General features: G+C 42.7%; 1 protein-coding gene across 1 annotated transcript in view; it reads left to right on the plus strand.

The window, feature by feature from the left end:
* The window catches only part of LOC144824224 (uncharacterized), a 178,322-nt gene that overhangs the window by 143,617 nt on the left and 10,298 nt on the right, over positions 1-24,407 (plus strand). Inside the window, exon 5 of the mRNA XM_078683371.1 lies at positions 5,781-5,914. Within this exon, the coding sequence (XP_078539497.1) occupies positions 5,781-5,914 (134 nt within the window). The remainder of the gene's footprint in view (positions 1-5,780; positions 5,915-24,407) is intronic.

Below are 24,407 nucleotides of genomic sequence, written 5' to 3' on the forward strand. Positions count from 1 at the left end.
CAGGGGTAGCAAAGAGACATTTCCATCAGTAGGGGGCCGGATTGGACATTTCTCTAGAACTGTACGTGCGTAATAAGGATTTTTAAAATTAATAATTACGCAGTCCCCTTTAAAGGATTTATTTGATGGACCAATCCAATTTACTCTCCTGGTTGTAAGGAGTTGATCCACGCAGGCTATTGGAAATTCACAGTTGCGATGGACCCAATCAACAACCTTGTTTTTAAGTGACTCGTGCGATTCTGTGGCACCTGGGGTAAGAGGGGGGACATTTGCCAGTACAGTTACATATGGACAACATGCTGGAGGGAGGTCAATTGTCCTAGATCTTATCACCCTCAGCGGGTCTTTACCTAGTTTATTTGTATCTTCCTGTTTTTTCGCTCTATTTGTGCCCGGAGGGCTATTTCCTGTAGCTGCCTTGCGCTGTTCCCTAGTATTTTGGGTATTCCTAATAATTTGTAGGTCTTGTATCGGATTATTAGATAGTCCCACCCCTTGTGTAGATATACCGGGGCCTTCATTACCTTGGGCAGCTATATGTCTTTGTAAACAGAGAGGGTTCTCCGTACTAACCGCTAGCCTGCTTTTTCCCAGCATCGTGATTACATCCTGTAATCTGCATACATCTATTTGAAGTGCCTCTATTTTGTCCTCAAGAGGCTTAATATGTGATACCAGGGAACTTGTTACTTTATCAATGATCATATTAAACTGGTCACTGGTAATAGTACCTGATGTCATTGTACTTCCACTGGGGGTGTATGCATAGGTGCATTTAAACCCTTTTTAGCAGGTCCCTGCTTAGGTGGTTTTGGCTGGGCCTTCCTACAATTTTGCTTTCTTTTTGGGGGTGGAGAACCGTTGTTTAGGAGAGTACAAAGTAATCCATCTAGCTCAGGATTACTAGTATTATCTAGAGGTAGTAAGTTAACATTTGATATGGTAATAATGGGCATAATATTCGTAGCGTCAGACTCAACTTGAGTGGCAGTAATGGATAAAGGGTCAGGTAAAGTACCTAGACCCAGAGAGAGTCTGCGTTCTGCCTTATCAATCTCCTGGTTAATAGCACTAACTGCTTTCACCAGGTAGCAGTCTATTGTATTTCCGGGTGTCTCCGAAACATCAGTGATCCCCTTATTTAGCTTGCGTTTGGACATGGTTAGTAGGTGCAACAGTGGCCTTGTTATACCAATGTGCTCAAATCAATATTAAAGAGAAATGTACTTATCAATGAAATCCTAATACAATATTTAACATATGAAATATAGTTGAATTAAGCTTACGAAATAAGAAGAATACAATTTAAAATATATGTTTAATACTTTTTCCAAAGAAAAAAATGCAGTATTATAAATATATAATACCCAGTTCAAATGTCCCAGGAAACAAATGCCCAAAGTCTAACCTACTCGGCTTAGCAGCAAAGAGAGGGTGGCCCAGCCCGGCCGCCAGCGGCCCTGGACGGCCACAGACGGTCCCGCCCTTGTCCTGGGCTTCTCCCGGCGCGTCCTGCGCGCGTCCCCGCGGGAAGAGGGATCAAACGCAGCTTTATTGGCCTCCTGGCGCGGGTTGATGAGGGGGGCGTCGTCCTGGGTTGAGGCTGGATTGAGGCTGCAGGGCAGCTGGGAGACATAGTTCTTGACCAGCAGTGCGGAGCCCAACCAGCAGAGAAAGCAGTGTGGGCAAAGGTCACAGCACCTCAGTGGAGCGAAGCCCGGCCAGCACAGAAGGCAAGGAGAGGAAACCTTGATGCGCCTCAGCGGAGCTAAGCCCGGCCGACGCAAATACCCCTAGCAAGAAACCACCAAGTCCTCGGCCTCAAACACAGCTTTATGCACCTCCTGACGCGGGTTGATGAGGGGGGCGACGTCCTTGGTTGAGGCTGGGTTGAGGCTGGATTGAGGCTGCGGGGCAGCTGGGAGACGTAGTTCTTGACCAGCAGTGCGGAGCTCGGCCAGCAGAGAAAGCAGTGGGAGCAAAGGTCACAGCACCTCGGCGGAGCGTAGCCCGGCCAGCACAGAAGACAAGGAGAGGAAACCTTGATACGCCTCAGCGGAGCTAAGCCCGGCCGACGCAAATACCCCCAGCCAGTTTCAATCCAGCTACTAATTAATGTCCCACTACTTCTGCTGTGAGCTCTGATTTCATTTTATTGTCTCTTGATTTGTGAATAATACCTGTGTCCCTGAAACAGTGTGTAATTGGTCTAATGTTTATGTGTGCAGTGGCAGAGGAACAAATGTGTGCTGAGTTTATGTAGAGTATACTTGTGTATTTCGTGTGGATTATTGTTGCAGTACATTTCGTAGAAATTACCTAGTTGTCCAATTGTGATTTAGTGGGATCACAGAAGTCAAAGGGTTAAAACCCACTGGTTTAGGCCTTAAGTCAGGAAGACTGGGTGTGAGGTAGTTGACCCCTCACAGCTGAGGAAGGGCAGTTGGAGGGTTCAGGAACTTCATTACCTTGAAAAGTATCAGGTTGATTCCTGCTCATTCTTAGTTAATGGAACAGCCCTTTTATCCCACGACAGTTTAGCCCAAATCTAATGGGAGGAGGAGCTGGTGCCCGTATCAGTTTGTTGTGTTTGAGGAGGAGGGGGCTGCTTGGTTTCCTAGAAACCCCCCTGCCTGGAACACCAGCTTTCTCCCAGGGCAGAAGTGTTCTGCCATTTTGGATTTAACTCAGTACAGTGCATTTTGAGATAGTTTGCAGTTAGGCAGCAGGATGTGCCCAACTTTGGGCACTTTTCTTCTCATTGTTCAGGGGGGGTCCAAGAGACACCCCAGTCACTGACTAGTAGATCCCACAAAGTGGCACCCAGCTCATCAGAACACTTACAGTACCTGTGGAAAAACATGAGACTGGACCTGCTGTCAATCGTATCCAGGAGTGAGAAGTTGTCTCTAAGGGTCAATTGCCTGACCTCCTGTATGGCTTCAGGGACAAAACAAGCAGAAAAATGTCTTTTTCCTGAAGTGATCAGCTGACCCATAACAACTGGACCTGGACTGTACGCTGTTTGTAGCCTCTGCTGGAGTGAGCATTGGCCACTAATTGCTGGTCCATATGTTCTAAGAGCCTTAGAAGGGACCAAGAGGAACTGTTTAAGAAAGTCTCAAAGATGGAACCTCCAGAATTTCAGCAGGGCATCGCGTAAAAGGTATTCGATTTGAAAAGGATTTCATCTGAACCAGCTCCCAGGCTAACCCAACTGGAGGATTTTGAGCTAAGAAAAAGAGTCAGAAGGTAAATATCTTGATAGGCGAAGTTGCAAAAACTATCCACCCAATGAGAGGATATTGACGGGTGCTAAATTTTATTTTATTTACATTCAGAGTTGTGTCCATCAAAACCAATGGCGTCAGTGGGACCATGTCCAGTAGCAATTCAACTTCGATAGGGCTTCTACAGATACAGCCTGCAACCTTGCCCCACTAGAGGATTGTAACTTCCAATTCAGAGATTACTCAGAAGGTAAACACTTTGACCAAGAAAACCCACTTGGTGTATCCGACCTCTGCTCCAATTGCAGTCAGTCTGAAAATGCACTTATGTCCTGGTCAATCGTAAACAGTGATTTCTGATTGATGCTTCGCTTTTTCTTAGTGCTTCTTGCCCTAAAATGTTCATATCTCTGAGTCCGCTTTTTGGATTTCAATAAAAAAAAATTCTACTTAAAATGTGAACAATTTTTAGAAATTGTTTGTGAGATTCTTATTATGTAGGGTTTTGACTTTTTAATTATGTTATTTCTAAATACTTAGCCCATTTGCCTTAAGTTAATCTTATCTGAGTGAATGAATGAACGAAAAAATTACTTTTATTTGATTTGATTTATATCACAAAAGGCTGTCACGACCACCAATGCACATAAAATTCACAAGCAAATATGCGGGTTTGTTGGTTGGTTTGAATCTCATTTAAAATTTACAATCAAAACAAGTTAAGACAATATACAGTGGTTTCCTACAGTCTTGTTGGTAGCCAGGCATGCTATAAAAAGCATGCTTCTTGTGAGGTTTTTCTTAAGCTATGCAAGGCCAGGCAAGGTACGTGATCTCTCAGAGAAGCCCTAGGGCGATAGGCGAATATAGTTGACAGTATTCATTTCATTAAAAATATATGGTTCTAGAAGACGAGGTCTTTGTATTTATATTTCTTTTATGAACTGCTGTGGCTAAAAATAAGTTCAACATGATGATCTGACATGAGGTGCTGATACCGTTGATGATTTCCTGTTATTTCTCCGAGGTAAAGTGTATTGTGCTGTAAACAAGTGGACTGCAGAGTGTTCAATTGCACTTTATCACCTTGCATGCCTGACCGACCAAATTCTATAAGGGTTTGATCCTAGGTTTATTTATTGAACTTCTGTGTTGGGCTCCACAAGATTTCAAACTTATTTCTTGAGAAGGACTCATATCCTACCCAACATCTAACCATTTTCTTACAGGCCCTTTTTACTTTCTTTGCTCCTGAATAGACTGAATTGCACAAGCCAGGACATAGTCTCTTGTCCATCTTGGGAGAGCTGAAGATAGTGCAACCTAGGGTGTAGAACAATAGGGGGATTCTGAACCTGCAGATTGGAGCATGCAGTATAGGATGCTAGCTGTGTAATGTCCTCCCTCCCTAGAAAAATAATATGCTATTGTGGTGCCTTCAACTCGTCTCATGATGGTTTGGAAGCTTCATTGAATGCCTTCTCCCTCTTAAAAGGACACAGACATATTTCTGTGTTACAGTTCCTTTATTGGGAGGTTGTGTTGTGTGAATGCTGATTTTGCTCTCAGAGAAAGAGGGAACGTGGAGTAGATACTTTTTTCAGGACCAAGCCCAGCCCAGAACTTCCGGATCTGGTCTGTAGTCTTACTGCATACACAGTCAAAGCATTATTGTATCTAATACATAAACGTTTAAAGTAGTATGATGAGTACAACACTTGATTTCCCTCTGTATTACTCTTGTTGGGCTCCCTGGCTGACAGCATTTCCTGGCACCATCCATTGGCTGGTCCACCACCATGTCCTAGGCTAAAGTAAACAGCAATGTCATATGACCTGCAGTAAGGATTGACGTTTATGTTACTATCCATCACACCACCTCCAGGATGTTTGAGATGCAAAGGGTCTTAAATATGGATCCTGCCCACTTACTATAATTCTAAATTCATAGGTGCCTGTTGGCTTTGGGTCTAGGGTCACTTTGTAAATTAGAGTATTTGGGGTGAAAGCTCTGCAAGGGAATATCATTCTTTAGTTAGGTGAAAGTCTTGTCATACCCATCAAAAGAGTATTTGGGGTGCCGGCTGTGCAGGGGAATACACTCCTATAGTTAGGTCGAAGTCTTATTATACCCCTGAAAAGAAAGCAAAGCTTTCTCCATAACTGGGTTCCAATCGCATACCCAGAACCTAAAACTTTGTTCCTTCAGAGGTAGATCTCATCTCATATTTTCATGCCTTTTACTCAGTAGTGAAAGTAAATATTCATTTGCAGACGTCTGAGTCATGTTAAGTGAGGTGCGCTTCAAGTGGGAAGTCACAAAAGGCTGTTAGAGTGCCAAAAATCTATGTTTTTAGTTTTATCTACAGCGTTAAGGTGTCTTGATCAGGATGGTATGATTTGCCATATCTCCACATTAAGTGGATGTTTCACAAGTTTATTTAGTTCAGACATATTTGGAGGAACTCTACATTTTGATTCAGATTACAATAACTGAACTCACATGTGTGTTATATCTCACAGCAGCCTTGTCTATTCTTCCTTTAGAATCGATTGCAACTTCTGACCACCCTGACTTCATAAAGAAGCTCAATGAGGCTATCCGGGTCCTGGCACTACAACTGTTCAACTCCTCCAAGGTATCAGCAGAGGATCTTGGAGCAGAATATGGGACAGAAAAGGTAATTCTGGAGTTTCTTCAGAGTGGTATTCCTACATACATACATTTGTCTTACCTGCATTGTACAACATGACTTCTTCATCATGCATGCTTGCCTCAGTGTTCTACATGTCCCCCCGTTAGTCGTCAATATCTCTACTCCATACCATTTAACTGTTTCACTTTCCTTCTATTGTAGAGAAGATACTACTGAGATGTCTCAGCTTTTATTTGGTTGATGCTGCACATGTTTATTCTCCAATGTAACCTTCTTCATGCCATCACACCAGAAGTCCTCATTCTTCATTTACAACATTCTCCCCCCGAGACACACACACAAATTTGGTCACCAAACACCTCAGAAAGTTTTTGCAAAGCATGAATTATTTTACAATTTCCAGCTGATCTACCTCTTCAAAAACATATCAGCATTCCCTTTGTTATCTCCTCCGCCTTTATACATGACCTGGTCATCTTACTCGGTTTAATATCCAGGAATATCAATTTTCTCATTTGTAATTGCTCCCATTGATTTATATTGCCACAATTGTCAACTTTGCTTTATTCAATTATGTCATTGTCCCAACCTGCAAGATGTATGTGAATTATTTTAAATCCAGTACTACTTTTTTTATGTATCAATTTATGAGCACAGAAGCGGAAAAGGCAAGCCTCCGTCACTGGGGTCTAGAAAGTGCATGTATTGACTTCCCAATAGAGCTATGCTACTTTTCTTGGAATTACCTAAAATTCCTACATCTTAGCAAAGCAATGAAGAGTTGAAACAAGGCTTCATTCACAAATGTTTATCTAGCACAAATACTGCATAAATTCCACAGGTTTTCTCCAAGTTAGCTATGATTTACCCGTTAGGTGTAATGGCATAGCAATGGTGAAGAAGACTCTTCTCAATGATTAGATTTATCTTACAATTCACTTGTACAGAAATACTTACACTTTACACAGTCTAGTTTTATACATGTCTTTTAAGCTATCCCAATTAGAAACAGGGATTCTTTTTTAACAGGGCTTTGTGTGGCTCATTTTCTTTCAACATTAAGGGCCAGATGTAGGAGCCCTAATACCGGTATTAGGGTTTTCAGATGTAGGTGCATGTTATTTTAAGAATCTGTAATTTTACCGATTCGGTAAATATACCGATTCAGTAAAATACCGAATCGGTATATTTACCGAATCGGTAAATCCATATGTATCTGACACTCCTAAGAGTGCCACAGGCCCTTAAGAGTCGGTATTTTACCACACAATCCTATTGTGCGGTAAAATACCGAATTCATGCGTGCATGCACATCTGTGCATGCACACCTGTGCCATGTGACACACAGACATGCCCTTAGGGCATGTATGTGTGCCACATGTCACACAAGCCTGTACTTGGGGTGCTAGAGGGTGTCAAAGTAACACCCCCTGCACCTTTGCAGGATTTGGTATTTACCGATTCTGTAAATACCGAATCGGTATTTCCCATTGATTCCAATGGGCTTGAAGGCCCATAGGAATCAATGGGAAATACCGATTCGGTATTTACAGAATCGGTTAATTACCGACTCTTACAGAATCGGTAATTGTAAAATTAAAATTACCTACATCTGCCACCTTCCAATTTACCTACTCTTAAATACCGATTCGGTATGAGTCGGTATTTAAGAGTAGGTAAATCGGAATTACCTACATCTGGCCCTAACTGGGGTATATAGTCCCTTTTTCAGTCTAAACATTCTGCATGCTTTGAGCCCTGTCTTACTTGAGGCAGATTTTCTACAATGAAAATGCCTACTTCATGTTATTCACCAGCATCATTTTACAAAGAGCAGTTGTCCTGTGAGACTCTTTTGGTAGAGTAACTGTTCAGTACGATTCTACTGTGACCCACAACCAATCAAAATGTATTGCAAATCATTCAGTGAAGCTGTCCATCATGCAATTGCAATGATTACAACATGCTTGTTTCTAAGTGTTTGGTAATATCTAATTTCTCTTTTACAATTTAATGTAGGTTTATAGCATAGTGAACTGATTTTGTGACAACGGTCCAAATGACGCAGTGTGTCAATAAGTGACTTATGTACATGTAAAAAACAAATCTGTTGACAATCCCTGGTCACTGTAACAATCTATACAAATACCTGTTCATATTTTCACAGGTATTCTTCATAAAACAAATTCCTTATAAACCAAGGGATTTGCTGTTGATGTTTAAACCCCAATCTACTTATAGGCTACCATCAGGACAAGTCATCTGACTATCATAGGACCCACAAAAAGAGAGAAAGAAGACCTTAAGTACAGGTGAATATTCTACAGAGTTCCACCACCGACTAAGTTTGATACTCACCAACGGGTTACTGATTTCACAGCATAATTATTCAAAATTACAAATCTAACTCTAAATGAACGAGGAAAAAACTAAATCTTAAAAAATTGTCTAGATAACAGCCTATAGATCTGTGCACACACTATGCGTAGCATCAACACAAAACAAGACTTCCAAGTCGTCATCCTCATATGATCAATCAATTCACAGCCCAGTGTGAAAAGAGCAACTATATGGGTGAATCTACTAAGTCAGATACATATCCATGCTGTATATCTGTGATAGTACTGGCTCTCCCATGCACAGTGATACCAACATGCCTGCCAATCCATGATTCGCTGGGGTAGAAGATAGCTACAATTCCACCACAGGCTATAGCATAAAACTTTATATATATATGATCCCTTGTGCTGAACAAATACATTTCCCATAATGTACAGTGAATAGGGAGGATTAGATAAGGATCCATGTAGTAGTGTGCTCTCCTGCAATGCACAGCACCCGTGCGGAAAAGCGCACTCATGCATGTGTAATGAAACTGACCTTATCACTACAAATAAATGTCAGAATTCAGCCGAAAAAACAACTCCAGCTCCTGTAAAACTCAGTGATAAATTAGTAAGTTACATCAAAACACTGGAAACTCCAATTTGCCTCAGTTAGGAGCTGGGAATTACTTATGAATCTTATAAAGGACACGCTGCCTCAATTCACCGCAATGTCATGTCAATCCGTCAGCTAACTCGAAAACAGTGTTTACATAGCCACACAAAGGGGCATATCTACAAGCCCAGTGAACTGCCGGATCGTCACATTTTGTGACGTTCCGGTGTTGCACAGGGCATAGCCATATCTACAAGGCCACATAAAGCCACCCTGCATGACTTTTCTAGGCCTTGTAGATATCGAGTAAGGCAAAGCAGCGCAAGTCGAGGCAAAGAGGCATTTGATGTTGTTTCTGAGTGTGTTCGCATGCAACATCCATGGACTTTGCCTCTGCGCAGATTTACAATATCCTGTATACCTGCGACAGCGCCAAAACTTTACGCCTCCCTAGATCAGGTGCAATGAGGAGAAATATTTTTTCCTCTTTCCATGTGTACTGAGAATTGAACGAGGAAAACACCTCCAATTATTGTTTATGTGCAGTAGGATGTCCCTTACTGCACACAAGTGATCCTGCCAACAACACAGACACAAACCTTGCACCATGGTACCTGCGTTCAATCATGGCTACTAATTGCCCATCGGATAAAAGAACAGGAATGCACCATTCTTGGAAATATGGTGCATTACTGCTCTATAGGGAAATGTAGAAATGCGTCCAAACAGTGTTCGGTTGCATCCTAATTAGGCAGTCAGGACCACTGACCAGGTGTGGGTCCGTCCCAGGACCGAGCCAGTGTCTGGCAGACGCTATTCCGCCCGAAAATAAAAATCTGCCCCTTAATCATGAGGGTGTTGGTGGGCAGGCCATTTTACTACTGCTAATTTCAGGGGTAATAGCAAATCATTCAATAGATTCTGCACATACAAGCTATTCACTATGGGAGTACCCGCAGAAGTCAAGGAACCACTCTTCATCCAGAGAAGCTGAAAGTAATAAGTGACTCCAAAAACATACCTTTAGGCCAGGGTTCTCCAAAGTCTGTCCTGGAGGGCCGGATCCATACCAGATTTTTGGCATATCCCCATTTAGATAAATGTAGTTACCTTAAAAGTCTGGCATGGATCTGGCCCTCCAGGACCGACTTTGGAGAACCCTGCTTTAGGCTGTGAATATATTTACAATCTTTTTCTCATTCAACCACATGAATGCAGACTTCAAGTCACAACATCAAGTTGAGCAACCTTGGCAGACCTCACACTAGGCAAGCACATAGGTGCTGGAAGTAGAGGTAAGTGGGGATGCTGCAGCACTGCCAAAATAAACATGCTGGAGTTTTTAAAAAGAAGCATAGCATATGTATGGATGTTCAAGCACGTGGAATTTTGGAGAAAACAGATGGCATGGAAGGCCGAACAGATGTTTTGTACAATTTGGAATTTTTTCTAATGGATTTTACCTTACTGCAAGATTTTTGCTGGGTGTTAAAGTTTGGATTTTTGACTTTTGTAAAACTGTGATCAGAAAATCGACGGAGAGGATTGTAACAATGGATTTCTTGTTGCATTTTTGACCAAACTTTTTTATTTTTTTTGGGATGCCTTATTTTTAGTTTACAAAGTAAATTTTGCAGCAGTGTGTTTGCTGTAAAATATGGCTTTTGATAGTTTTGCACAGGCTTTGGATTGGACAGTGGATTATGGATTTGATACTTTGGATATTTGATGAGCTGCAGACTCTTGCTGAAATTTGGAATTTTACAAAAGAAGAGTTGAAGAGGGAAGATAACTGAAGATAGGAAGCCTGACTTTTTTAAATGATTTGGATTTTTTTTTAGAAATGGCAAATTAATTTAAAACATTTTCTGCAAAACAGGCATGTAAGATAGAATAGGTGTTAGATAAAAGTTAGAAATGTAGTATGTGAGCAATATTGTCTAGGTAGTCTGAAGCCACAATCAACGAAAACTGTTGAATTTATCCCAATAGTCTCTCGGATATTTCCTTTGCTCTTTTGGAAGTTTGTGGGTTCAGACTAGCAGTCAATGATTGCTCTATTCTCATTTCTTTGGAAACCTTTCTCCTTCCTCAAAATTTCCAAGAAATTATAAAAATTTGGGTGAGGGTTTCCGATTGATTTAGGAAAGGAGTTGTGCCATCCCTCTTTGCATTATTGGTTTTTGTTCTTCCCTCTAAGCAGGTTGTGTAACAGTACCACCACTTCACAGGAAACCTTGGATTCCTGCTGCAACCCGAACCTGCTTAGATATCCAATCCATTTTTCCACAAAGTAATTTAATAGGGCACCCAATTTCTCATCATTTGTATTAAAATAGTCAGATTGAGTAATTGATGTGTAGTATTCATCCACACAGTTAGGAGGAACAAAGCACAAGGCAGTTCTTTTTTTAAACTCAAGTTGCAGTTAACTTTCTGATATATAATCCTCAACTAAGGATGTTTTGTGAATGTTTTGCCAATATGACTGAAAAGGGATATATTTTGATTATGGTGTTCATCACTGATAATTCGAAATCAATTATTACTTTTCATGGACTTTTATTTAGTGTTTTAGATTTTAGCACTGTTAAAAATTCAGTGTAAGTTGAGGTTTGCTTTTCAAGGAGTAAACTGTACACTAAGAAAACTACAGTGTTATCAATGTAGGCGTTAATAGTCTATATTTGGTTGAATGGATGGGGTGTGGATTTAAACGTCCTATCCATCACCCAAATATCACTAATCTCCAATTTTACAACGTTATGAGGAGTGCTTAAGATTAGTATTCTATTCTGAGGTTTTTGTTGTCATGCAAAAGAAAGGTTTCATTAGTAAGAGTAACAGTTAGTTCAGGAGGAATGTTAATATCTGAGTATGTATGGGATATTACACAGGGGTTACTTTCCTGTTTTTTCTCTGTACAATTCTGTGTAAATTTTGAATTCTGGGCATAGAACTCGCTAGGAATGTTCTGGGATACCTCCCTCAAAACTGCATGACAGGGTTCATTAGAGGTGGATGTAAGTTCTTTCATTTGGTTTCTCAAACCTCTATCTCTATTGCAGAGGCAGAATGGTTGTGCTCTCTCGTCCTTTCAACAGCATCATCAAGAGTAACCGCTCTGCCTGTGCAATGGGATGAGAAATAATGCACACACCTCCAATAACTCTTGGGCTCCGTTAATCTCTCGAAATAAATTTAGCCACCATGCTTTAGGAGTTGATTTCCTCTTTGAGATTTCACGTGGGTGGCTTGTCTTCCTAATGCCATTATGCATATGTCTGTAAAAGAGGAGAGAAAGTGTTTTTCTGATGTATTTTTATAACATGAACATTTAATCTGCAAAGAAAATGTTAGTTTTACATGTTTGATTATCTATATTTAAGAATGCATGTTTTACAATGTTTTTCTGTTATTATGTGCTTTTGTAACTTGAAATTGTTTATTGATTACAACCTGCAAATAAATGGTTACTAGTTTATTGGTTGTTTATTGAGCTTCGAAGAACATCTTCTTTATTACATTTTTGGGTTTAGATTTTTGCCAGCCTTGATTTTCTAATATGGTTTGTTGTTGATTCCTGTTAAAAGAGTCATTTCATATACTAAGGGAGTAGGCCTCACCTTAGGAAGGTTGCTTTATTTGCATGTTCGTCCTTTGCTGGTACATTTTGGTAACTTCAGCTGTTTTTGCTGATTTTGTTTTCTCCCTTCTGGGTGATGATGGGTAGGTCAAAAAGGAAATGTATATTTTTAATGATTTATGTTTACTTGGCTTTTAGTTTTCTGTAAAGAAATGTTTTTGTTCATTTTGGTTGCAACATAAAGGGGCTCATTACAATGTCGGTGGGACCGACTGCTCTTTGGTGTTGAACCCACTAACATCTGCCCCTGCAGGCTGCCTGCCATAATAAGATGCGGTAGGCAGAGGTATCATCAGCGGCACTTCCCACGGATTCAAGGAGCCCATCAGTCCGTTGGAGGGTCAGTAATCATACAATAAGGGCGGTGCCTGCTCAGGCACCGCCATAGAGATTACAATGTCCCTTTCCTCCTGCCCTTTCATTGCGGGTCAACTGACATAAAAAGTCAGGTGGAAAGTTATGTTAATAAAATTTCCAGAGCGCGACTGTTACCCTAAGATGTCCTGGCGCAGAGAATTTTGGGGGCCCTAGCAGGTCCCCCTTCTGACCTGGCCCACTGCTATGGGGCCTGGGGTGCCCCCCGACCATCCCTGCCACATGGTACAGGGATGTTTCTAAAGTGTTTATTTACTTCTGGGGCGTGTGCTGCAGTCCGCAGCACAGGCAGCAATAGAAAATATGCACATTGTGACCACCATGAAAGCAGTCGCATTGTAATTAGGGGAGCAGGACCGCCAACTTCTAGTCGGACGGTCCTGCTTCCGCTACGGTGCCAGTCGGCCAAGAGTCCAAAGGGCATCATAATCAGGCCCCAGGTTTTTCAAATATTTTAAATGTGAAAGGCCTTCTGCTTGTTAAACAAGTGTTTGAGAAGATGTTTTGTAGTCAAGTTGATGAATTTGATTGTATTGATTTTAGATGGAGTTTATTGAAACTGTGTAAAAAAAGGATAATAACTGTATCTATTCAGTTTTTTCGTGTTTATATTTAATAAAGCAAGACGTGTCCCGCACATTTTTTGAGTCAAGCACGCTGTGGAGTTAGGATAGTAAGTTTGCCCCTCCCCACTGACCAGCACCTTTGCTGAGGCAAGCACCATGTGGAGTTAGAATATTAATTATGCCCCCCCACCACTGACCAGTATCTTTCCTGAGGCAAGCACTCAGTGGAGTTAGAATAGTGATTTTGCCACCAACACTGATCAGCACCTTTCCTGAGGCAAGCACACTGTGAAGTTAAAATAGTGATTTTGCTCCTCACCACTGACCAGCACCTTCGCTGAGGCAAGCATTTTGCGGAGTTACAATAGAATTTTTGCTCCACCACCACTGACCAGCACCTTCACTGAGGTAAAAACATGGCGTATTTTGAATAGTACTTTTGCCTCCCACCACTGACCAACTCCTTTGCTGGGGGAAACACCCCACAGTTAGAGTTGTTATTGTGCCTTTTACTACTTATTAGTATCTTCCACAAGATATAATGAATTTTGAGATTCATTTCAAAATTAATAGTTGTATGTCTCTGTTTAAAGTCTGTGAATGTCCTAAAAAAATTATTTTTAAATGTTTTTGGGGAGTTTTTTTAACCTTTATATTAATCTGATTTATGTAAAGCATTCACTTACTTTTGATAGTAGATGAGTATTGTTTTGCTGTTTTGCTCTATCTGTATGTCAAAGATTTGTTAATTTAATAAATTAGAAAATGTTTCTTTATGTTTCCAATTAATTATTTTGGATGTAAATGTGTTTGGTTTACAACTTAAACTTGTACTTACTTAAGCCAGTAGATGGCAGTGTGTCACCCTGAAGCTCTCACAATTTTTCTCCTACTGTAGATGCTCATCGTTACTCAGGAAGTCAGTTTACCACTGAACAGAAAGGGGCCTATTAGGATGGCGGGCGGACTTTCGTCCGGCCGCCAGTGGTGCGGCAGTCCCGCACCGGCAATTAGGATGCCACCACTACCACGGTGGTGGTGGCGTCCCCCATCCACAACATTGTGGCGGGCAGTGCTCACAATACCGCCCGCCATAATGCTGTGGCTGCACTGTGTCCATTTGCAGACACAACGTGGCAGGCACCACGTGGTGCCTGCCAAGTTGTGCATACAAATGCTGGGGGGTACCATAGGTACCCCCCATGTGCACCCCACCAATACCCTGGGGGCCCTCTACGGGCCCTTGCATGCAGTAACCGCATGCCTTTCCATGGCAGCACATCACCGCATGTATTGTAATATGGATGGCGGTGTCTTGCAGACACTGCCACCATATACAGCCCCTTTTCCGCCGGGTCGACTCATCGACCTTCGGAAAACTGGCGGACAGTCTTCCCGTCTGCCGGGGTCCCCCTGCGATACTAATGTGGCGGGTGAAATGGGATGCGGGCGGATGTAAATGTTGGGCGGATCGCCACCGCCATGTGACATTCTAATCGACCCCAAAATGGTGGTTGGCTCAATTTATATCTTTGTTTGGTGCTAACAAAAATGTAAAAGAAAATATGTTTTGGAATCTAGGTCCTGATTCACAGAACTAACTTAAGACAAAATACCAAACTTACTACCATTTTGGTATTCACAGAAGGCACTTACTCATTTTGGTATTCACAAACGGCACTTACTCATTTTGGTATTCACAGAAGGCACTTACTCATTCATGAGTAAGTGCCTTCTGTGAGTACCAAAATGAGTAACTTACTCATTTTGAGTAACTTACTCATTTTGAGTAACTTACTCATTTTGGTATTCACAGAAGGTACTTACTCATCAATGTAAGTAAGTAAATGCTTGATTGTACAGTTAATAAAAACCATTACAAATAGCTATTAGTAGTAAAAGAAAGTGGTCGGTTAAAGGAAAACGGTTAAAAAGGTCGGTCTGAGACCTTTAAAAATGGGACAATAATCGTCCAGCATTAAGTACAGGTACATTTCTGTTTTAGATTAAAAATTGTTTATATGTCCGAGCGCTTGCTTTCGGCAAGTGAGTTGTTCTATCCCCTCCGCTCCCCTTCGGACCGGCATCTCCCAGAGTGTTAGTGCTTCTTGGGGAAAGTACTTTAGTGTTCTTGGTCAGTATGGGTCTCTTGCCCGATCTGAGGGCTGGAGGCGGATGATGTTGTATAGGTGATGTCAGTGTCCGCTTGTGCTCTCGTCGTTTTGAGCCTGGTTTCTGCCAACCCAAGATATTTTACCAGTCGGCAGGCCATTTGCACGTCGTCTCCTCTAAAGCAGCTCAAAACTGCTTCTCTGCAGGACCTGATTCCTTTGTTTAAAAATAAGGGTCTCCGTAGGTTCTTCCGGTCTTGCTGCAGCTCTTTGCAGATGGTTATGAGGTGTGTAATATTTTCCTCGTGAATTCCGCACAGGCGGCATTTTGCTGGTTTTGATGGTCGCAGCCACGGGGCCGTGTGGCCCGCTGCTGGTAGCACTCCAAGTCGTAGTTTTAAAAACGATTCTTTTGTTGTTTTGGAGAAACTGTTCACCAGGTACGCCTGTGGAGTAAGTTTGTTATATGTTTGCACCGTCAGCCAGCCATGAGCTCTCTTGGCTAATGAGGCTTTGTCTTGCAGGAGGGATTCTTTCTTGACGATTTTGTTTATAGTTTTTTTTAAACCTGACGGGCTCCCTTGGAGATCCCATAACTGCCTTGCCCCAAGGTGATTGAGGGCATCCTCCAGGAAATGTCTTGCTGGACAGTCACTTTTACTTTGTAGATCTTTCCAGAGGAGTGCATTAAGGGTATTTTCTTCTCCTCTGCTTATTTTATGCCAGGTCTTAAGGTAAGTTCCCTTTCGTGCAAGTTCTTCTGTGGCCAACCCAAATTCTAGGCGGATCTGCGCCGGTGAGATGTATTTCGGAAGACCGAACATGATCCGCATAGCTTTTGAGACTACTCTATTCAGGGTTCCCGTGTCCCTCCCTCTCATTGCTTCACTTCCGTATGTGATAGATGGAATCAGCTTGGCTTGGATCACTTGTAGGAGCGGAGCAAGGTTTAGGCCAACAATTTTGTTTTTGAGGTTCCTAAGTGATGCTGCTATCATTAGGCCTCTCCTCTTGATCTCCTCCAGTTGTGGTTTAAAGCTGCCCCTTTCGTCTATAATCACTCCCAGGTAACAATATTTGTTTGTGGTTTCCAGTTTGTTCGATTCCAAGTACCATCTAAAAGGTAGTTTTTGCTTGCGATAATTAAGGGGCATGATTTTTGTTTTACTGTAGTTGATGCAGAGTTTATTAGCTTTGGAGTATTCCGCAGTGATGTTGAGGAGCCGCTGTAGCCCAATCTGGGTCCGACTGATCAGCACCAGGTCGTCGGCGTAGAATAGGCAGGAAAGCTGTTTGCCCCCTAGTTTTGGAGCATGCGAGTTGTTGGCGTTAAGTTTTGTGGAAAGGTCGGCCATAAAGAGGTTGAATAGGGTTGGCGCTAACACACAGCCTTGTTTTACTCCTGTGTAGGTTTGAATTTTCTTAGTTAGGTACTCCCCAGAGCCTAGTTTGACCTGGACCCACGTGTCGCTGTGCAGGAGAATTAGCTGATTCAGTAGATCGTCTGGGATGTTCATTCTTTTCAGTTTTTTCCATAACAGGTTTCTGTCTACCCGGTCGAATGCAGCACTATAGTCTATGAAGCACAGATACAAGGGGTAGTTTCCCTCTTGGGCTGAATCGATCAGTAGTGACAGGGCTAGGATGTTGGTAGATGTCCCCATGTTTTTCCTGAAGCCGGTTTGGTTAAACGGGATTGTTGAAGTTTCTTCTACCCATTGTGTTAGTTCCTGAAGTAGGAGGCCTGCATAGTACTTTGCCTCGTTATCTAGAAGGGCTATTAGCCGATAACTTTTGGGGTCTTTTCTATCTCCTTTTTTGTAGATTGGGGATATTATTGCCCCCCTCCATGATTGTGGGATTGTAGATGATTGCCAGATTTTTTCGAACATTGGTTTGAGATTAGTTGCCCAGTATTTTGGGTCCTGCTTAAATAATATTGATGGTATTCCGTTTGGACCAGGGGCTCCGTCTCTTCTACCTTTTGCAATCCTTTTAATTATTTGTTCCATCGTGATTATTACAGCTTCGTTCGTTCTCAAGTATTCTTGATGTAGGGACGGATGTTAGTCCATCTTTCCATTATCGGTGCCTGTTTCTTTCCCCCGTTCTTTAGTCTCACTAAAGTGGGTACTGAAGTGGATTATCCAGTCGTCTTCTGTCACCTGGGAATCAATCCCTCGGTTTTTCCCATTGATCTGAGCATTGATCTTTTGCCAGAACTGAGCACTGCGATTTGTTTTAGCGTCATATAGGAGTTTTCCCCAAAATGCCTCTTCCTCTTCCCTTTTTTGTTGCCATATTAATTTCTTGCGCTCTCCTTTTAGCTGTCTGAGCTCTTGGAGGAGGGACGGATCTGTTTTTACTCTTCATAGAGTCCGGTTAATCATTGTCTTCAGTGTTTTTAGCCTACTGGTATTTCGGGAGTAGTTACATCTTTTCTGTTTCGTGTTGCAGCTGTTTCTTGTTCGTGTTACAAGCTCTTTTCTCTGCGCGATGTCTCTCATTTGTTTTGCAAACGCTTCCCAGACTTTGCATTGTACCCGTCTTTCATTTGATGTAAAGTCTGTGCCTACGTTGTTCGAGCTGGGAGGCTTTAGTATCGCTGTTGTGTTCATTACTGTTTCCTGAGGCAGGTGATCACTACCGTCAGTGAGACCGATTCTAAAGTCTACCACTCTATGGTATAGACTGCGAGATACAAAGGTAAAGTCAATGGTAGAACTTGCCTGGGTACTGTGAAATGTTGCTGACTGCGGTTGATCCCCTGGAAATCTTCCGTTAAGTGCCCTGAGTCCTAGCTCCTCTAGTGTAGCCAGCAGGGTCCTTGTGGTTTTTGTGCTTCTGCCCCCCGAGGTGCGGTCTTGGCGGTTGGGATCCCAGGCGAATGGGTCCTCGTCGTATTTGGTACCCGTGACTGCATCGCTCAGCAAATTTAGATTGAAATCCCCTGAGATAATGATGTTATTCGTGAGCTCGGCCTTCACCAGTTTCACAAGTTCTTCCTTCAGTTGTCGGGCTCCCTTCTTTTTCTCCCTGGGGTGCAGGTAGATGTTTATAAAGATTATATCCTCATTTGGATCTTGCACACGGGGTGACAGTCGTAGTGCTAGCATTGCGTTTGGTGCAGATAAATTGTAGTCTAGCTGTTCTACTTTTAGTATCGCTTTTAATGAGCTATAAGTGGCAAGGCCTCCTTTCTTGTGGCCGAAAAGTGAGCTCTGGGTAGGCAGTTGGAAGATCAGTGTGTACCCTGACAGAATTGGAGGTGATTCTGTCCAAGTTTCTTGTAAGGCGATGATGTCGAATTTTGTCAGGTGATTGCCTAGGTCAGTGTCTGAAAACTTATCGCCAGTGCCGTTGATGTTCCATGAACATATACTTAGGGTGTTAAGTTTGTTGACTATTTTTGTTTTTGTTTGTCATTGGCTTGTCTCTTTCGCATTAAGGGTCTTTGCGAGCCAGCTCCAATTGGGTGAAGCCCTCTTGTCGTTAGTCAGTGATCTTGTTGCTTCCAGACTCAAGTGCGATTGTCTCTCTGGCGTTTTGCTTCGAGCTCCTCTTAAGACAGTTCTTTTGAGAGTCGTCTCCTTGAGCTTCTTTTGGGGACTGTCATGTAAGAGGGGCTCCGGATATCTTATGGGCGAGAGAGTTTTAAGTTCTATCCCCCAAGAGTCAAATCTTTCCTTTTCTTTTAGTATTTTCTCCGGGAATTCTCCTGTGGTCCATATGGTTTTTGTCGACTCTACCCCGGGGTGGCTCCGAGATTCAATAAATTCGACGGATTCCAGGTCTGCCGATGTAATAGTTTTAAGGCTCTCTACTGTTTTTAATAGCCGCAAGATGTTTCCGCTGTTTAAAAAGTCCATTGAACCTCTAGAGTGGTATTCAGGGTGGAATATTAGGGTCGTTGTTGAACCGTCTGGCCCTCTCTCTCTTGACTTAGTGTTTTCTTTGTCAGCTGGTTTGGTTTCCCCTTGAATGGGGGTTGCCTTTGGTACAGTTTTTTGGGTTGGTCGGTTTTTACTGTGCTTTCTCTCTGGTTGCGGCCTGAGAGATTTAGCCTTGTTGTTAGGTCAATGGGTAAGTGCCTTCTGTGAATACCAAAATGAGTAAGTGCCTTCTGTAAATATCGAAATGGTAGTAAGTTTAGAATTTTGTCTTAAGTTAATTCTGTGAATCAGCCCCTAATTTTCAGCGTGCTGCAGAACATGGCAGAATGTGTCTTTTTTATGCTGTGTAAAATGTTGTTTTTATTGTTTCCTTTCAGAATGGCAGCTATTTTGTGTAGATGGTGGTTAGGTTGATGTAGTGGAAATGGTGTAAGGACACCATTTTTTTTAGAGTAGATGATGGCTAGGATATTGTAGGGGAAATAGTGGAAGGACCACACGTTTTTATGCTTTCTATGTATATGCTGGTTTTGCTAATGAATGCACACTTTTTTTTAAAAATATAACATTGGATGTATATGTCGAAATATTTCAATACAAAAAATTAATTTGGGAAGTATTATTGTTTTAATATTATTTTAGCATTTTCGCACATAATTTCTGTGCACTCTTAACATACTATAATTATTATGCTGTGTAATGGTATTCTTTGCATTGGTATCTGTTTTAATAGTTGGTGGTGTAATGGCACTTTTTATGTATCTCTACTAACATGAGTTGTAATGGCTTGCATTGTAAAAATATGCGTTGCAACGGTAGTCGTTGTCTAAAATCCATGTTGTAAAAGTATGCGGTGTAATGGTATGCGTTGTAACATCATATAAAGTAAAAAGTGATAAATGTTAAAAATTGGGTTTCTGGTTGGCATAGGTATGCACCTTGTCCAAGCAGAAACTCCAATCCTAAACAGGGTTAGTCAGATGCTCACCATAAATTAACCCTTCCTCACCCTCAGGTGGCTTGGCGCAGAGCAAGCAGGCTTAACTTAAGAGGCAATGTGTAAAGTATTTGTGCAACACTTCAAACACTAAAGCAGTGAAACACCACACAAAAACATATCACACCTAGTTAGAAAAGTAGAGCTCAATCTAATGGAAAGAACAAGATCAGAACTACAAAAATTCAATTTGTAGTACCAGAGTTATGAGTTTTGAAAGAATATATTGAATTATAGTGCTTATAAGCATAAAGCCCCAACTAGGGCTACTGTTATGAGCCCGGGTTAGGCCCAAGTAACAACATGGCCTTTTTTCTTCCATTGTCCTCTTTCCTGCACAGTAACATTGTTTGCCGTGACCTGTGCACATATTTGTGGGCATGTCAATGTTGGACTCATTTTTCTATACCTACTTTTGTTTACACATCTGGCTTCGCGCAACATTAACACGATATAGTATAAGGGCCTTTATGCATGATATACAAATGTCATTCTATTTTCATCCACGGGACCACAGAGCTATCTACTTTTCCACAACAATGCTAATCTGGGTGTGCATGGCAAAAGAGCTTTTTATTATAAATAAAGAAGCATGTCCGGGGTTTAGCACATGAGACATTTCAACTCACAAGGAGGGTCCCTGCATGCTGAGGTTTCGCCAAGCAGCTGTCTGACATTTCCGCAAGGGGTGTGCAATTTCTGACCAAGATGGGGCCCTACATTCTTTCCTGCAAGGTAATGGGGCTGGATCATCCCGTGGGGGGATTCTTGGCTATACACCTACATATACTCTAGATGCACTTAGGGGCTCAGTACGATGTCGGGATGTAAGCATCGGAGCCCTTCCGACTGACTGGGTCGGTTTATAGTCCGACCGCCCGATTGCGATGATAACGGTCGTAACGTAAACTGGCCGGTCATTCGACTTGGTTCCGAACGACTTGCGGAGTATTCATGTCAGTCAGAAACGCACTGTAACCCCCTGTGGACGGTGTTTCCACCCTCAGGATTATGATATTGATTTCCAACAGCCTTTCCATGTCAGCCTGTCCAACACAGAAAGGCTGTCAGAAAGTGACTTTGAGGGCCCCTGGCAGGGCCCCCTAGCCCCGCAGGCTATGTTTGATGGCCGAGGGGGTACCTAAGTTACCCCCCTGTGAAACCCTCCACTGTGTGGCAGGCACCATGGGATGCCTGCAACTGGGTGCAGAGTTTTCCACACACACCTCATTTCTCCATAGGAGCCTGTGGTACAGACGGTCCTCGGGTGTAACACGAGCTCCCATAGAAAACAATGGGAATTGGACTGAACAGTGTTCGTTTGCATCGTGATGCGGCGGTCGGTCCCGAATCTGGGATGGTGTTGGGTGGAGGCTTTCCACCCGATATTGTAATGAGCCCCTTAGAATAGTGATTACATAGTAGGAGTACGCCTAATTACTACCTTGTATTATATGCCTGCATTTATACACTGTCTTAGCACCATGGTGGAACTGTATCTGCTATTTACACTTTTGGTGCTTGTAATCTTTTTCATCTGCTTCTGTCTACTGATTATCACAGCACATTTATTCTATACAAAAATAAAGTTTGTTCAATACATTTATTGAAAATGTCCCATTGTGTATTCTCTGTATATTTCTATGAAAACAAGAGTGCTCGAGTGACTGAGCAAAAGGGTTTTAGATCTGTTACAATGATCCCTGAGCAGTCAGGGCTGTCATGTTCGGTGGTTGCCAGAAACCATTTGCACCCTGTTTAGGTTAGAGGGCTTATTGTGACACTGTGAGCTAGCTGGTCTCTAGGCTAACATATCCTGTGGGGGTGCTTTGAATCAGTCTAAGCACCTCACCCAAAGTTTATGTTGTCCACAAACGTGCAGGTCCTATGGATTAGTGGTAACTACACAACACTGTCTGGTCTCGCTTGACAGGGACAAAGACAGAAGTTCAGGCTGACTGCAACGAAGCATGGTGGGATACAGGGGCCAGTCTTGGTCCACTGCAAAGTATCTTCTAATGTCGTCAATGGGTCTGAGAAAGGAGCAGCAAAGGGGTGGTGCATTGTCATTGAGTTTCCAGCTGAAAGCGATGTGCCACGCAGTCAGCAAGCGATGTACTGATCCCTTGCAGATGCGCCTGTAAGGAACGTGGTACACTGCGCAGTAAGCAGGCAATGTAAGGGATCCTTGCAGATGCATCGACGTAGAAGGCCATGCGCCGGTTCCGACCTACGCAACGTTGTTGATGTGTGAGTTCTAGCAGATGCAGCACTCTAGGCTCACTTCCGAGGGTTCAGGACTCACTTTGCACCACTTGGCAGGGTTGGACTCACAGATGGCAGAGTCAAGGTGATAGTTGTAGAGTGGTTGGAAATCTTATGATTCGCTGAGACTTCAAACAGGACGCAAGCAGACAGGTCCTTGGAGTCACTCTGGGTTCAAGTGGTGTAGGTTCAATCCCTTTCACCCAGGCAAGGAGGGCAGCAGGCAGGTCAGCACAGCAAAAAAGCAGTTCTTCCAGAGCAGTAGTCCAGCAGAGTGGCAGTCCTTCATTAGCACAGTAGTCCTTCTTCCTGGCAGAGTTTCCACAAGTCCAGAAGTGTTCTAAGCTGGTAGGGTCATAAGTCCAGTTTTTATACCCAGTGGTGCCTTTGAAGTGGTGAGACTTCAAAGAGGGGCGTCGAAGTGCACAGAGATCCTCCCTTCCTGCCGTGACACCAGACTTAACATAGGGGATCACGCAGTCTTTGTATGGGGACAGGACACAGCCCATTCAGGTGTAAGTGTAAGGTTGTGTTCAGCTCCTCCCTCCAATCCTTCCCAGAATGGCGCACCAGGGCATGGCTGGCCAATCCGTCACATCTGAGCTCCCTTTGTGTGTGGCTGTCTAGAGGGAATGCACAAGGCCCCGCAGGTCTAAGACGTGTATTTGAGAAAGGCAGCAGGCAGACAGGGCTAAGAGAAGAAAAATGGCAATTTTCTAAAAGTGGCAGTTTTTAAAATTGTTATGATAAATGTGACTTTACTGTTAAAGAGGATTTATTATTGCAATTCTATAGGCACAGTTCTACCTCCTTCCAATTGGGTATTACACGCATTAGATATAAGAAGGAATCCCAATGTTAACCTATGGTGGGGTATGCCTCACCGTAGTAAAAACACATTTGTGAGTTTTCCACTACCAGGACATGTAAGACTGAAATTTACATGTCCTACCTTTCAATCACATAGCACCCTGGCCTATGGGCTACCTAGGCTATACCTTAGGAGTGACTTATATGTAATGAAAGGAGAGTTTAAGGTTTGACATAGGGTTTTAAATGCCAAGTGAACAAGGCAGTATAAACTGCACACTCAGGCTCTGCCGTGGCAGGCCTGAGCCATGTTTTAAGGGGCTACTTGAATGGGTGTCACAATCATTGCTGCAGGCCCACTTGTGGCATTTAACTACAGGCCTGGGCCCATGTAGTGCACTTTGCTTGGGACTCCTAACTAAGTTAAATATGCCAATTATGGATAAACAAATGTTATCATGTTAAAGAAGAAAGCACATGCACGTTAGCACTAGTTAGCAGTGGTAAAGTGCCCAGAGTCCAAAGGCCAACAAAAACTGATCAGCAGAAAGTGAGGCAAACAAACAAAACGTTTGGGAGAAGGCCACCCTAAGACTGACAGGTCTAAGATGTGTACCCCACAGCTGAAAGTGGGGAGAACTACCCAACCTCTTGGGGGTTCTAATCACTAAGGTGGGAGAACATAGAGGGAACATCAGCATTGGCGTGGTCTGTTCTGGGCCTTTGTTCCACTGTAAAGTCCATTACCTGGAGGTAGATTTTGGATTCTCACCCCTCATTTGCATTAGCCACCTGAGGGGCCTGTGGTCTGTCTGAATCTGGAAGTGAGTCCCAAATATGGATGGTCACAACATCTTGCGTGCCCAGATCACAGCATAGGCTTCCCTTTCAATAGCACTCCACCTCTGTTCCCT

This window comes from Lissotriton helveticus, chromosome 3_1 (genome assembly GCF_964261635.1).
Source record: "Lissotriton helveticus chromosome 3_1, aLisHel1.1, whole genome shotgun sequence".
NCBI classification, from domain to species: Eukaryota; Metazoa; Chordata; class Amphibia; order Caudata; family Salamandridae; genus Lissotriton; species Lissotriton helveticus.